Source organism: Natrix helvetica, assembly GCF_964273705.1.
Source record: "Natrix helvetica genome assembly, chromosome: Z".
NCBI classification, from domain to species: domain Eukaryota; kingdom Metazoa; phylum Chordata; class Lepidosauria; order Squamata; family Natricidae; genus Natrix; species Natrix helvetica.
In genome coordinates, this window is record NC_138554.1 from 51,967,717 (window position 1) to 51,984,147 (window position 16,431).

A 16,431-nucleotide genomic window follows, 5' to 3' on the forward strand; every position below is an offset into this window, starting at 1 on the left:
TTAAAGTTCCGGTTACCTCCATTTATGGCTGTTTATAATAATCTGTTTACTTATATTATACCTACCATTACTAAGGGCTTGGTAAGGCAGACTGAATGTTTCTAAAGAGACATTAATTTGAAAATTAAGATTCAAGGGCTTTCCAATATCTAATACAATTTTTTCTCAGAGTATCCCTCCCACCCAGAAATACATCCTTCAAAAAAATAATCTTTCACCACGTAAATCCCTACTTCATATTTTACCTTTTAAAAAATGTACGATATAGCATGACAATAAACTTAATTAACATCTAGTCATATTTCAATTAAATACCTCCTGTAAGGTAAAGCATGTGACTCCTTAAAGGAAAAAAGGAACTTTAATTTAAAGGTGTAGGTCAATACAGCATAAGGAGGGAAAATACAGAATGAAGCTATAATTACTGCTGAATAATTTCCATATCTGTTTTGAAAGTATTTTTAATCTTCTTAAACTTACTGAAACATTATCCTTATCAGTAAAAATAGAGCAAGAATAAAATAAATTGTTAGCAGGAACATGGCCAGATTGCAATTTGTGCATGATGCTTGGATGTCTATTTAAGCATATAGTAGTATTAATGAATTTGGGGATGTAGAAAATGACAGTTAAGCTTTGATAATATACCTTAGTTGGCCCAGCTTAATTGGACAGCCAGGCATCATTTGCAACCAGAAAATTCACAACACAGGATATGTCAGCTATAAGGATTTCTTGAAATCTTTGAGATTTACAGTACAGCCCACATAATTTGCTGTAATGTAGAATAACATCTATGCTGTTCATTTACTCACAATCGGGTTTTTCAAATAGAACAATAATATTGGCCCTATTGGAACAAAGAACAATGGGTCTGAGATATCAAAAGACTAGTTTATATGCATTTACCTGGAAGTTTTCAACTTAATTCTGTTTTTGGGAGATCTGCACACAATTTCAACACCATCACTCCAGCCCCCTTCCCCCAATCCATTAGGAATTATATACTTTAGACTTAAAAGTGGCTAAATTCATTGTTAAATCTCACGGTATAAAAAGTTCAGAGCTTTTCTGGAGCATAAAATTGCAGAAATAACTAATGAATTTTGCATTCATGAAAAATAGAAGAAACTGAATGCATAAAAGCTGGGGGATTAAAAGATGACACTTCTGTGACAAATACAATAGCTACACTGTGAACCAGTGATTCTAAGATTTTTTTTAAAAAAAATACACACACATATAAATGCATTTTGTAAGGAAGTTTGTCATTCTCTTGTACGGTAAGCAGCAAGTCCCACACTTCTTTCCCAATACTAAAAGCAGGATTCTGCTACAGAGAACATTAGCACATGTATCTAAATTATCATGGTCCCTAACACATCCATTGTTTACTTCGAAGTGAGTTACTATACTGTAGTTCAGCTAGTATTCACAGTCTGTTTACGCTAGACAAATGATAAGACACAGAATCTATAATTATCAAAAACCATCACCATTGCACATGGACTAAAATGATTTCTATTTATTTTAATCATTGCTGGGAACAAGACAGTCTCCCTATGTCCCACACCTGCAATAAGTTAAGCCAACAAGTCCTTCAAGCCAAGCGGCTTCATTTTCACTAGTAATTATAGTATTCATAGACATCTAGATCTTGAGGAACTATGAAATCTATAGATCCAATAGTAATACTTTGTTTATTGGGCACTTTGTTGAGAGGCTTTATAACTTATACCAGGATTATTAAGAGAACTAAAGGAGACAGCTCTTGCCCTTGTCAACTAAGTCTGAGAGTCACGTGGGCAACATGCCTGCTGAATGACTGAAAATGATGAGTGTTGTGTAGATAAGCATCCCTGCACACCAACGGCAGAATCTATAAAAGCCACTCAACTCGAGCATCTTATGAGTCACATGGCAGCTGTAGCCAATCCAGGAGATTCACAGTTATGCTGGAAGTCAGAGTAGAAAGGAAGTCCAACCCAGTCCGGTAGCGTGTTCTTCAGCCTTTCAAGTAAGATACTGCACTACGAGGAACATGATTATGCATGTCACAAGCATGCCACCAATCATGAAGTACTTATCCTGGAAGGCACGTTTCTCAATGAGACGCATGACTGTATTAGATAAACCGAGCATATTGGCAACATCCATTATTTTCTTGTGGGTGCCCTGAAAGTGACAAAAAAAGTGACAATATTAGTTTTTTAAAAAGTTGCCGGAGAGAGCTTTTGACTTTCCAAGGTACACTTCTTCAGATATTTCCTGCAGAGCCTTCGGTCTCTCCAGAAACAAGATGCATAGTTTACCCCTAACCCTAACCACTTTATTTTATATATCCATTTTTTTTTCTCACCCATTCTCAATTTCCAATTTCTTTTGCTCTTCAGAAATTTTTTATAATCCCTATGACTTCTGTAAGTATCTACAATCGCCTAAAATTTTAAAAATGATTTGGGAGGGAGGGCCGGGGAGGGGAGGGGAGAGGAGAAGAACAGTGATAATTTCTATTTTTCTTTAATATTTCCTTTCTGCTTTTAAAATTATCACATATCAGTGCTCAATCCAATAGAAGAATGTTTTAAAATGTATACAGTTGAGATGCCATTATCAGCCCTCTTGCAAATTAAGATCAAGTCAAATGGCAATATACTTTTGGATCATGATTTACTCACTGCAGAGCGGCTGATTTTGCTGGAAAACATAGGCTGACCCCTGACTGTTGTACATAAATTCCCTATATACAATTTTCAATCACAAACTAAGAAACTATTTTTAATAATAGCTCTACTGTATATTTTGTACGTTTTCCCATGTGTGTCTGCCCAGCCATGAAGCAATACAGATCATCCTTGCTATTTGCAAAGTTTCTGTTCCAGGAAACCGCAACTAACAAAATAATAAATAATGTGATCTTGAAATTTTAGTAGATCGGGAGATGGAAGAGACGCGAGGTGGCTGAGGTAAGTTAACAGCGTTTAGCAGGTGCCCAATAGGAGGCTTCTGGCAGCCCGCGCTCAGCCAGCCGCACCTTAGCCAATCAGGTGTGGCTTGGCTGTTGCTGGCTGCCAGTCGTAAATCGAGGACCTGCGGCCGGTCATAAGTCGAGGACTTCAGGACCGGTCGCAGGTCGAGGACTTAACAGAAATGGGGTGGGAAGGTGAGCCCATCTCAAATCTACGGTCATTATCTTTCTCTCACAAGCACTTACTCTTTCCCCTACAGAGATCATCTCAGCAATGTATTTGTTCCTCAGTTCACCCACTTCAAGGGTGACTTCCTTGTGGCAGTTATCCTTTTTATTCTTTGGACTAAGTTGATTGGCAGCTGATGAACGATGCTGTTCCATTAGATCCTCTCTTGGTGTCTGTCTTCCAGATGGATTCCACTGCTGCCTACAGAGATTACTTGGGGCTCGTATGATGCTTACTGTCTGGATGGCCTTTCCTCTTCTGCACACAGCAGAGAAGTCTAGCATAAGCCACATCACACATAGAATTTTCTCCATTGCCAGTTGAGCAAATCACACCAAATAAGTCCAGCAACCACAAGGAAGTCACAAGAACTATGCAGCTAGACTAAACAAATAGATCCGCCACAATTACAGGAGGAGCCAATACATTATATGGACAACCTAACTGTAATGAAACTTTACACGGTCATAGAATCCTATCCACAATTTTGTGCATATAGAAGAGAGGAATAAATGGCCACAGATATGTTATATACTGAATATATCAAGGTCTGGTCCTTAAGCTGAAAACATAATTACATAAAACATAAAGATAATAAGGTAGCAGCTAATAAGAACCACCTAAAAGTAAGGAGGAAAATGCCTGCAGCTATCAGAATAGTAACACAACTGGAATGTGTATAACTCACTATCCCAGGTACAGAACATTCTGGAGAAGTCTGGAATGTTCTTGCCATCTTCCAGATCTCAGAGATTTGGCTATTCCAGTGAGAGTTTGGCAGCCTGTGTGTGGGCAAGAGGACAAATGGAATGTTGCAGACTTTTCCAGAATGGTATGTGATGCACATATCTAACTACAAAGCAGCACTGTGTAATTAAACAGTGAACAGTAACCAATTGGAAGCTTGTTTGTCCACCAATGCACAGGTGCACAGAAAATGAGCATGTTTGCTATGAAATTAAGAAAAAGGCATCTTCCAATTTTTCCTTTAATAGAGGAACTTTATTTATCTGACACAATTTTAAAGATTTCTGGAATTGGTCACTTAGGTCTGAGAAAACAGTTGCATTCCAAAATATTTCTACTTTCAAAACATCAGAAACTGCCAAATCCACAAGGCCCGCATCCCTTGATCAACCCAGTCTCTTCCAAATATCAGCTCAAGAACAAAGTAGGGCTAGAATAAAAACAGGCATCAGGTTTCAAACATCAGCATCTACTCAGCAGTCTAATTTTTGGGGGTTTAACCTGTGCAGAAGAAGCTACAGAGCATTTGAGGGTAAGGTAGGGAGAAAAGATTTACATAGTTACAAGGGCTTTACACTAACATGCTGATAGTGGCAGAATACAAAGTTACAAAGTAGATCACATAGGAAAATATGAAGACAATGTGAAAAAGTAAAGGAGATCACATACACAAGGCATGATTGGAGAAATGAGACCAGAGCCAGCAATGATTATGAGCAGGACCTCTGAAGAAGGGAAAAGAAGCAAGGAAGAGGAAGAATGGAAGACTAAAAAGCTGGAGTAAACTTCATGCATGCAATCTCCTTAGGTACCATTGGCATGGAGGATCCACTTTCAGAAGTTTAGAATGGAAGAGACAACCATCAGATAGGGTTTCTTTTTTTTTTCCTTTTTTTTACTCTATTACTTTACTAAATAAAGTTGCTTAAAAGACTGTTTGTTTGTTTGTTTGTCTATCTAGTTTGTTGCTCTCTATGGATTCATGAGTCTTTCCCATCAATCATCACTGGAAAGTTGTAATTGGCAAACTGGAGAATCATGATCTCTTGCATGCAAAGCACTTGCTATGTGAAACAGTCCAAGTTACAAAAGTCAGAAGAGCTTTCTCTAGAAGCAGACCGGAAAAATTGAGCCACAGTGTCACAGTGGTTAGAGTGCAGTACTGCAGGCTACTTTCGCTGACTGTCGGCTGCCTGCCACTTGGCAGATCTAATCTCACCAGGCTCAAGGTTGACTCAGCCTCCCATCCTTCCGAGGTGGGTAAAATGAGGAGCCAGATTGTGGGGGACAATAGACTGACTCTGTAAACTGCTTAGAGAGGGCTGTAAAGCAATGTAAAGCTGTATATAAGCCTAAGAGCTATTGCTATTCTCTTATTTCTATGGTTATGCTTATTTTAATTAGATATCTTCCCCCCAAAAAATGAATTATTACATTAATAAAACATCAAATTCCTCCCAAAGATGAAAGTACTGCAGCCAGCTTGGAGAGCAAAGCTATAACAAAAATAAAGCTAGATTTAAATTCCATGTAATTCAAAGCCAGAATGACTGAATTGGGGGACTTGAACTGTTCTGATGAATTTCTGATATTCAAATTTCAAAGGTAGTGGATGCCTGGTCACCGTAAACAAAAAAGGTGAAGGTCCCACCCTATGCCCACCTTTAATGTCACTCTCTGATCCCTCAGGCCCTGTAGGATGCTGGTTCCGCTGCCAATAAGATCATCCATGCCACGGTGTGCATTTTGAAGGGATTCATTAAATTGTAATGTTTCATCAATTGGAATGGTGGTGTCAGAATCCTGCAGGGGGAGGGAAGGAAATGGAAGCATCTTGATTATCTTTCCTTGGCATTCTTAACCCAAAGCCTCTACAGAGTCAACCATATGCTATGGCCGTGAAATTCAAACTTCCTGCCCTCCCAAACTCTTTTCCACATCAGTCCCCAAGCAGCTCCAGTGCATTGTCAAGTGCATTGTTCACTTAATTTTTGGGTTAAAAAAAAAAAACCTATGTGAACAACAACTATTTAAAAAAAAAAAACGTGGCTGTAAAATTTTGAAGACTGAAATCAGAAAGAAAGCAAACTTAAGCCTAAGTTCTCTGGTTTTAAGGGCAGGACTTACATTAGTGGTGAACGTTCGAGTCAGAAGCTCCTCACGTTGTCTTTCTTGCTGCTCCCGTGCATAACGGCGATGCTGGAAATTTCGTAATCCTGTCTGCAGATGCTGAATGTCATATTTCAACTGGTCAACCCGGCTGAAAAGAAGAAATAGGTCCCCCCGCCCCCCCCAAATAAGACAATAATTAATGGGAAAAGACTGACTGCAGGAATGTTGTAAAGCAAACCTGCTATTGTTCAGTGAAACACTATTATAGAAAACCTGTGCTCTAACAGCATTATAACTTGGCTACATAAATATTGATGTACAAAACACCTCTTTAGTTGTTATTACGTTATATTTTAGTTGAAAAGCAGCTCTTCATGCCTCAGATAGAAAATTTTTCCAATACTCTCTTTATCAAGACTCCTAATTGGGCCTACTATTCCTATAATATTCAGTCCAGGATATCTGCTGAGAAATCACTTACAGAGGGGGGGAAAGGCAAAAAGCTGCAAAAAGCCCTTCTCAATGGCAGCTACAACTTTATAGAGCCAAAGAAAACTATCTGAATCAGAGCATTTATTACTCCTCATTTTTCATTTGGCTTGGGAGATATTTAATAACATAAAAATAACACATCCCTTGATGTGTATCAGTAAATTAAAATGTGTTAAGATAATATCAAGAAAACAATCACTCACAGTTTGGCATTTTGCCGCTTGTTTGGAGGTTCCTTGTTGCAGAAGATTTCCAGCCGGTCTAAATTGCTAAAAATTCTGTCTATTCGTGCCTGAATTTCATTTTCTACCACTACAGAGGGAGACAAATAAAAATAAGTTCTTTTGCTGCTTTAAGATGCACAATATTTTCTTTCTAACTAAACATCCTGTTTAATCGAAATGAATATCTCAACTTGTACAGCTCAGATAAAACGAGCTATCAGGAATTGGATGAATCACCCAATGAGATTTTAGTAAATAATAAATGTGATCCAAATGTCATGGCTTCACAATTGATACAGATTTTAAAGTCTATTGAGACATTTTTCAGAGTATAAGATGCACTTTTCTCCCCACTAAAAGAGGGTGAAAATTTGGGTGTGTCTTACACAACGAATGTAGCCCCGCCCACCTGTTCACCCACACCCTTCAGCCTATGCCCGTGATGGCGAATCTATGGCACGCGTGCCACAAGTGGCACACGGAGCCATTTGTCAGGGCACGCGAGGCGCTGCCCTGTCAGCTGGCCAGCGCGCATGCGCGCGCTGGCCAGCTGAGTTCACCTTTTTAAAAGCTATTTTTCGCCTTCCCCAGGGTCCAGAGGCTTTATAGGAGCCTGGGGAGGGTGAAAAGAGGCCCCCCCTGGAGGCTTCAGGGACCATCCGGAGGCTTCCCTGATGCCTTCGGAGCACTTAAAACCACCCTCCGAGCAAACCGGAAGTGACTCCGGGTTGCTCGGAGGGTCGTTTTAAGCGCTCCGAAGGCTTCAGGAACCGTCCGGAGGCTTCCCTGATGCCTTCGGAGCGCTTAAAACGACCCTCCGAGCAAACCGGAAGTGACTTCCGGGTTGCTCGGAGGGTCGTTTTAAGTGCTCCGAAGGCTTCAAGGACCGTCCAGAGGCTTCCCTGATGCCTTCGGAGCGCTTAAAACGACCCTCCGAGCAAACCGGAAGTCACTTGTGGCACGCAAGCCAAAAAATGTTCGCCATCGCTGGCCTATGCTGTGTCCTCTCAAACGGAGCTTTTGCAGAGGCAAACAATACTGATGGATGATGGTAGGTAGAGGCAGAATTTTTTCCCCCTTATTTTCCTCCCCCAAAATTAAGGTGTGTCTTAAACTCCGGAGCTTCTTATACTCCAAAAAATACAGTAAATTGACAAATGTAATAGTTAATTTCTTAAACCATGTTTTTCTAATCTATTTTTCTTTGTTGAATTCAACAAAGAGAGTCTCAGGTATTATGAGAGAGCAAAATGCTTTTGGCATTAGATTAAACCAACAGTTAAGTTGCTTTCATACACCAGTTACTCACAATGAACAGACTCCTTGTCTGAGGTTTCCAGACGGCCCATGTACGATTGAACTTCATGGATCTGCCTGTTAAAAAGAAAACAGGAAAACAGAAAATCTAGTAGCTATTCCAAAAGAAAAGGTGAATTTTTCAAGAATAGATAGGAATGCACAGAGCAAAAGAGATTCTCCAAATGATTTTTTGTGTGTGTGTGTGCAAGTAAACGAATATTATAAGGTTGGAAAACTACACATGCTTCTTAATATTGATACATTACTCTCCCTAAGTATTAAAGATTTTTCCATAAAGGTTTAGATAATTTTTTATACAAACCAAATGCAAGATTATAAGCAGCCATTTGTCTCCCCAATTGTAGAGTAAGACCATCAGCAGGTGACCAAGAAAGCCAAATTGATTCTTTTTACATCAGACTTGAGTAAATACGGTAGCGTTACAGAGTCTACCAACTATCGCTGCCTTACTTGCAAAACTGAGGTGACAGAGTTGTAGAAACCCCCCCCCTCATAGTTCACCCATCTCTTTTTTTTATTAACATTTGTTTAAAATTCATGGTGTTCTGAATTATCATTGGTTACTCCAGGCAATTGAAAGGAAACAAATCAAGAAATTATTAAGTCAGCATTTAGTTTTTTACATACTAATCTTGTATGTTCCCCACATCAATGTAATGTCTTCCTCAAAAGTTGTGTGCTCCAGGTATATTTGGATGAAACCAAATAAGTAAACTACAGTCTAAACAATCTTAAGGAAAACAGTGAGAGGTCTTCAAATATTTAATATTCTTAAAAAGCAAATTTCAACCCAACCTCTAATTGCTTGAATAAAACACTTCACACTCTTTTTACTTCAATATTTCAATTTAACTATTCTAGCTACTAGAAAAACCTAAATCAATTTAAGCGTAGGAGACGTTCCACTTCAAGCAATTTCCTTCACATTCCTAATAAAATGAGAATGTTGATAGATCTATGCTTTCTAGTTTATCTTAAAACTGGAGATGTGATGCTTCCATTAATTATCTGGCACATTTCCTAAGGATCATCTCCAAAACAAACAATGGGAGTGAAATGATGGGAAGAACTCAGTCTTGCCAACTGGAAGACCTGTTTTGGAAACAGAACAAATCACACCAGAGGCACAGAAAATGTGACAGGACACTGGAAATCCAGTGGAGAAAGGAGGGGAGGAATGCTCTGCCCACAACATCTCCTGCAAATGGATGCGTGGTACAGAAATGATTGCATCACACCAGGAGAGAAAGAAAAGTCAATTAGAAGGTAGAGAAAGTATGGAGCAGATCTGCAAGAAAAGATCTCCACTGATATGAAGACAGGGAGGAGCATGGTGTTATTCTCCATCCAACTGAAAATGTAAAAGAATAAATTATGGAACATTTTTCCATGTATTTTATTTTAAATAATTCATAAACTAGATATTAAAAATTGGTCTGTATTAGAAATGTTTATTTATTATTTATACATACATTCTTTAACTGCCCATCTCATCCAACTGTCTGGATGACTTACAATTCTAATACATTAAACTAAACAGGTGAAAGAATAAGGGCATTGTAACACAGCAATCTTTATTTTTCAAAAAGTCATGAAAAGGATAGAATGAAAACAAAGAGAGAAGGAAAAGGAAGAGGAACTTTTGGTGAGACTTTAGATTCAAAAATTGAAAGATTTTAAAAAATACGACTCCGGAATGTATATTCTGGTCCATGGTTGCCATTCTTTTTTTTTTTTCCCAATTAAATTTTTCGGTATCTATTTGATAAAGGGACACAACCTAGAATATAATGCCTTTCTTCACTTTGATAGCTACATTTCTTTTTATTTCAACATTAGAAGTACACTTGCAAAGAGTTAAAAGACATACTTTCCTTAACATTCAGCATTATTAGTTCCATTTATAAGAGAACTTAAAATAATTTTAAAGGAAACTGTCAACTCTATTGCTTGAATGTTTCAATATTTTCAACAAATCTATTTCTACCAGTGAACACACTTTATAAAGTAATGAAATAAATGTCTATCTGGTATGGGTTTTAAAAATGAAGTATCACATATATTTCAATTCCCCCCTCCAACAAACTTTTAATTGCTTCAAATGGGCAGAAATTCAATCCAAGGCCTTGCAGAACCATTTCTTTGAACCAGTATTGATCAAGACAGCATGATTGCCCCAGGAAAGCCTGCTAGTAATCTTCCAATTCTTCTAAGTGGACAGGAGGGGAGGAAGAGAACTGCAGGCACTACTTTATGGTGGGATGCCTACAGTTTCAAATAAAATCCCCTCTCATCAGAATGACTTTTTCACAATTAACTGTTTTTCAGAATATATTTGATTTGGGAGATGACATCATCTGTAACTGTGCTATGTATGCCAGGTTTCATCTATAATTATTACATTCATGGAGAACAATCTATTTACGTGGTTGTTAAGAATCAATTTGATCATACATAAGTATAAGTAATTGTTGGATAGTGGATGCTGCTTTTGGTTCTGATGGATGTAGTAACTTTACAAGTGTCTTCTCAACTATGATATAGATAAATTCAATAGATAAATCCAAATTGGTTTTATCAAGTCATGAAGCAAGAGACTTAACCAATATTTAATGTTGTTAATTTTAATAATATGTAGTGTATGATGTTTTACATTACTGTCATTTTATTTTATAATTAAGACATTATTAAATCATATTTCAGCAAAATAACCTTTTAAAACCACAAAAGAAAAGAAAACATACTAACATATTTCTGCAACGGTTAGGATTGCCTAACAAAGAATCTAAACATAGACCAGACCAAGTTAGTGAACAAAATCTAAGCTCAGCCAGGGTTGTATGTCACACCTAGAGTGCAAACCTAAAATACTGAATAGCATTTTAATCAGATGCAAAGTCATTTAGACTTTTTCAAAAGTAAGTGGTGTAAATAGGCTTAAGTACCTAAACCGTGGTACTTAAAGTTAGTACTTGTGCTTGGATTGGAGAAATGGCAGATACATTTAGGCAGGAAGATAATAATACATTATAGCTAAAATGAATTCATATAGTTGGTCCATTAGACTTTTTCATGCTACGTTTGACTTATCAATATGCTGCTGATTGTTTCAGACTTTCCCATGCCTCTCATACAATTTCTTTCCCTTTCAAATCAAAATCCATCTTGTCAAACTTCAGGACCATAGTTTCATAAGAGAGCCATACGTGAAGGCATATGTAAATACAACAAAAGGGAAATTTGCACCTTCAAGTATGCAGTTGGACCAGGGAGACCAAAGTTCAGGTCAATTCATGTTACTATTGATAAAGGACTCCTAGTAGCAGAAGTGGACTATCTATGTTGGAGTTTTACAAAGATAAAGAGACAAAGTGCATGCCTTTTTCACCGTATCCAATTTCTTCCAATGAAAAATGAAAGAGAACTAATCTTGTTAGTGTTAATCTACTTCATAATTTTCTCAATTGTTAAGTTTATTTAGCCTATTGATATTTTTTCCAAAATGTTTAATTATATTGAGGTTTAAAATCCCATTTAAAGAACTCTGTAGAATATCATAACTAAGATAACGTGAAATTAATGTTTTTAAATGCAGAATCATGGATGCCTTATATTGCTCAAACAAAATAAGAATTCAGAGCCCCTTGCCAGAGCCCGAACCAAAAATTCTCAGTACATCATGCTGGGCTGAAATACCCAGTTTGTTGTAATGGGAGCTTATGACTTCTCTATTTCAAAAGCATTAGAAATTCAATAACCAATATCATTTTGATGAATTATTTCTCACTTCAGGGTAGCTCCTGTTATTGGTTATTTTTTGATTGAACTGTATTGTTTGACTATATTGTGTTGTTCAGTTGTGATAATATGAAATTAAACAAAGCCTCTTTTCTATAAGCAAAGAGTTTTATTGCAATTAATATTTTGTACCAGTCTACTGTTTCAGCATGAAATCAATCAAAGCCATCTTTTGTACATCCAAGTGAGTTTTATTCCAATTATTAGACTAAGTCAAATTAAGCAATAAGGTTCTTATTGGTTAATTAAAAGACAGCATTTGCTGTCTTAAATTCAGGAACTGGCTTAGCTGTCTGTTGTTCAGCTTCTTGCCCAGAAGGGTTTCCCCCCTACAATGTGAGTGAAGAAGCCGCAGTTTTGAATCCCTGACCCGCAGCCCTGCAGGGGATATATAGATACCCAGTAGTGCAATCCAGAACATCTGGAGGTCCTGGGTTCTCCCGTTCCTCCCTTTAATGAGCCAATCGCAAATCCAATCGGCTCCACTAGCGTTATTTCCAGTATAGAGGAAAGGGGACAGGCAGATGATCAGTGTAACTTAATTTAAATTTAAGATGCGAAATGCAGAAAGCGACTAAACTCTTACGGAGACCGCATTGGATTTGCGATAGGCTCATTAAAGGGTAGGAATGGGGGGGACCCAGGACCTCCAGATGTTCTGGATTGCACCGCTGGGTATCTATATATCCCCTGCGGTTTAGGGGGACGGTTGTGAGATGGTGGAGATGAGAGATGCTGCGTCAACACGGAGAGTTTTATAAAAGCCCGGCGGCTCTTTTCGCTGGCGCTTCCCGTCCTTTTCCCTTCACCTCTCTCTTCCCCGCCTCCCTCTCCTTTCCTCCTCCAAAGCCTTCCCGGCGCTTTCCCCAGCTTATCTCCGCCTTTGTTCCCAGCTCCGGAGAGCTTCCCTCGCTTGCCCCTCGCACACCCACTTGTTGGTCTGGTGGTAAAGGACCTCCATGGCGGCTATCCACCCGCCACACTCCGCAGGATCATCGGAGCGCCTCTCAACACGTCAGCAAGCCCGGCCACTTCCGGCTTCCCGTGAAGCGAAGTCCTACGGGTGACGTCACGCAGTCTCAGCCGGCTGTCTACGCTCCTGCCTGAGGAACGTTTTGCTGCCAGGGCGGCGCATCGGCTCCGCGCTGCCGACGTTACACGTGGCGTTTTGGCTTGTCGTCTTGGTTAAGATGTGCGATGGTGACGTGCAGTGCCACCTCCCCCCCCTCCCCGGTAAAAATTTAGTCGCTGAGGCATTTTGCATCTTAAATTTTGATGATGATGATGATGATGACTATAACAATAACAACCCCATTGTCATCGGGGCACTTGGTACCATATCCAAGAATTTTACAAAACACATCAAGAAGTTGCAGCTTCCTGCAATAACACCAGCGAACTGCAACAACCTGTGCTACTAGGAACATCATGTATTTTAAGAAAATATTTGTTTGATACCTAGCAACCTGTATCAACCATCAGTACCAGTCAATGGTATTTGTGATGTGATGCATTTTTGAATGTTCAGTTGACTTGAGTTTCATATTTAATGAATAAAAGAAATAATAATGATACCATGATAATGATTCTTTATTATCAGTGTACAACATGTACAATGAGATTGCTTGTGCTTCCTCAGTGCAGCCCCCAACACAATACATATCAGTGAAGACCAAAAAGAGAGAGAAAAAATATCCCTAACCCAATAAATCATTAAAAATACCCAGTCCCATTACATCAGTGTGAACATTGTGCCAGCCCTCCAAGTCCATCATACTACTTAATTATGATGTTATTTTGCATTTAGGAGTCTGACAGCCCATAGATAAAAACTGTTCTTCAGCCTGTTTGTGTGGCTGGCTATGCTTCTATATAAATAAAGTCAGTGACGTGCGGTGAGGTTTATGACTGGTGAGGCACTGACACAGTGCTGGGTTTCAAATATTTTTAGACTTGTGGACTTCAACTCCCAGAATTCCACAGCCAGGCATGCTCAGTTCCCATTTAAAGCGACAGCATTTGTTTTTCTCCTTTGCTCCTTCTTTCTTTTTCTTTTTCTTCTCCTTCCCCTCCTTCCTCCCTCTCTCCCTTCCTCCCCCTCTCTCAAACACACACACACACACACACACACAGAAGTTGGATTGGACTATCTCTCCTACCCCTTCCCTCTCTCACTCACTCTCAAACAAACCCCCCCACACACAAAAGTTGGATTGGATATCTTTTCCAGTGGCTTGAAAGCAGCTCCTCTGCCATCCCCCCCCCCCATTCCCCTGCTGCCTTTCCCAAACACCTCCACCATTGCAAATGCAGCTTGCTGTCTGGGTGGGAAATGCCTGGAACACAATAAAGCCCACCCACCACCTCCTGCTGGCAGGCTGGGGTGAGAGGAGAGGCAGAGAAGCCGGAGGGGAGCCGAGCCGAGCCTTCCAAAAGAAAGAGGCTGGGGGGAAGTGTGTGTACTACAGCATGGCTCTTTGCCTGGCTTCCTGCCTCCTCCTGTGGTCTCCTCAGTGCTTGTGCTCTCCCTCCCCAAGTGTAGTTTGATTGCAGGTGGAGCCACGTTGCCTTTTCAAACTTGTAATCAGTGAAGCTGGGCTAGATTTTTATATAGTTTTATCCAGCTGTGTGTGTGAGAGAGAGAAATGAATGGGGGCCTGGGGAGGAAGTCACTACACTTGGGGAGGGAGAGCACCAGTGAGGTTAAGCAGAGTCATCCACGGTGAGGCAGCAACTAGCTCAGCTTTTTCCTTTTACTTTTTTTTTTCATGATGAGAGTGGTGAGGCTGTGCCTCACCTGCCTCACCTGACTGCACGTCACTGAATAAAGTTATACTGATCATCTGCCAGTCCCATTTCCTCCATACTAGAAATAACACTAGTGAAGCGCACTAGATTTGCGATAGGCTCATTAAAGGGAGAAATCTACGGAGGTCATGGTTGTCTTGTCAGTCGTCCAGGTCATGATTGTCCTAAAGATGCTTTTTCAAGAGGCAAAGGGACTTTCTGGTTTGTTTTTCCTTTGAAGGCATTTCGCTTCTGATCCAAGAAGCTTCTTCAGCTCTTAAAGAGAGAAGCAACCTAGAACTAAGGAGAAATTTCCTGTCAATGAGAATAATTAACCAGTGGCTTGCCTTCAGAAGTTACTGGTGCTTAATTACTGGAGGATTTTAAGAAGAGATAGGATAGCCACTTGTCTGAAATGTAAAGGGTCCCCTGATTGAGCAGGGGTTGGACTAGAAGATCTCCAAGGTTATTTCCAACTCTGTATTCTGCTACTGTAACTAGCTTACCGTTATCCCAAATTGAAACTTGGCCGCCTGTGGGTTGGACTAATAGCCCACTTTCAGGGCAACATTTTAAAATGTGGCCACATAGAGGGAGACCAGAAAATAATTTTCTTCCCATCACAGGATCTCACCAGCCTTCTTTTAATAGGAAAAACCAACTCTGTCTGTCTGCTCAAAACCTTTATATAATCATCCATCTTTTACTAACTTCTGGTGGCTCTCAATCCAAAAGTTAAACTAACCACCTTAAAATATTAAAAAATAACAAAGACTTGGCACCAAGTCAAACTTATAATGTGCAATTACCCCATTTACAGACAAGCGTAATGAACAGGATTTACACTTGAAGCACTTGTTCTCTTTGGATCAAGCAAGGTTAGGGATCTTTACAGAACTTGTCAAAGAATTTACTTCATTGTCACCCATACAAATGAATACTTTTGCCAAAGAAAAATTTGCTGAAAATTCTTTTCATGCATCACTTAGTGAATGATTTGTGGAGGTGGGGGGAGGGAGAGGACGAGATCAACCTCAGAACTGAGCCACAGCAGATCTTTTTTATGATCATGATTCCTGAATGCAAAATCTGGTACAGTCATTTGAAAATTACTTTTGAAAATCTAAGATAATAGTTCTCAGGAAATGCATGACCTTTGGCAGCTAATAGAGTAAAGAAAAATGTGCTTTTAATTATTCAGGTATAGGTCAAAGCAAGGCCTTTGCAAATTTTACAGGAAATTACTTTTGTATTAATGGAGCTAACTCTGCATTCTTTATCCATCTGCCTCTCAACCTATTCCATTTTTTTTCTCACCTCACCTGGGGCCAGACAACTTCAGAACGGATGTTCTGACCTGGTTAAAAGCATTCCAGCAAAACCCTGTGATTTACTTAAGCCAATTTGACCTATTGGACCATAAACTATATGAACAATCTCACCATACCATGTACTAAGCTAAAATGTTTGCAAACTCAATGCATGTGGACAAGATTTATCTTTTTCTCCTTGACATTTTGAGTCAATTGTAAGTACATGTGTTAAATAAACAAAATTCATAAAAAGAGATACAGCAACACAATAATTACATCTGGATTCCATCTTTCCCTCCCCTACCACAATGAAATTAAATTTGAGACAGGATAGTCACTGAGTAAAATATTGTCATTTTGGTTCCATATTTTGAGGATTCCATGGCAATACCATTAACTTACCAAGCCAATAATCTTGCCAAAGGTGTTTACTTCTCGTGA

The 16,431-nt window shown here is 39.3% G+C and overlaps 1 protein-coding gene across 2 annotated transcripts; it reads right to left on the minus strand.

Annotated features, from left to right (window-relative positions):
• Positions 1-342: 342 nt before the first annotated feature.
• GOSR2 (golgi SNAP receptor complex member 2) lies at positions 343-12,945 on the minus strand. Of its 2 annotated transcripts, XM_081971405.1 has the most exons (6): positions 12,823-12,945; positions 8,082-8,146; positions 6,752-6,860; positions 6,072-6,204; positions 5,607-5,747; positions 343-2,175 (listed from the first exon to the last, which is right to left on the minus strand). In XM_081971405.1, exons 1-6 carry the CDS (start codon positions 12,849-12,851, stop codon positions 2,014-2,016), a joined length of 639 nt encoding a protein of 212 aa, XP_081827531.1. In that variant the 5' UTR covers positions 12,852-12,945; the 3' UTR covers positions 343-2,013. The 2 variants fall into 2 exon arrangements, with proteins under 2 accessions (XP_081827531.1, XP_081827532.1); XM_081971406.1 differs by lacking the exon at positions 5,607-5,747.
• Positions 12,946-16,431: the final 3,486 nt, after the last annotated feature.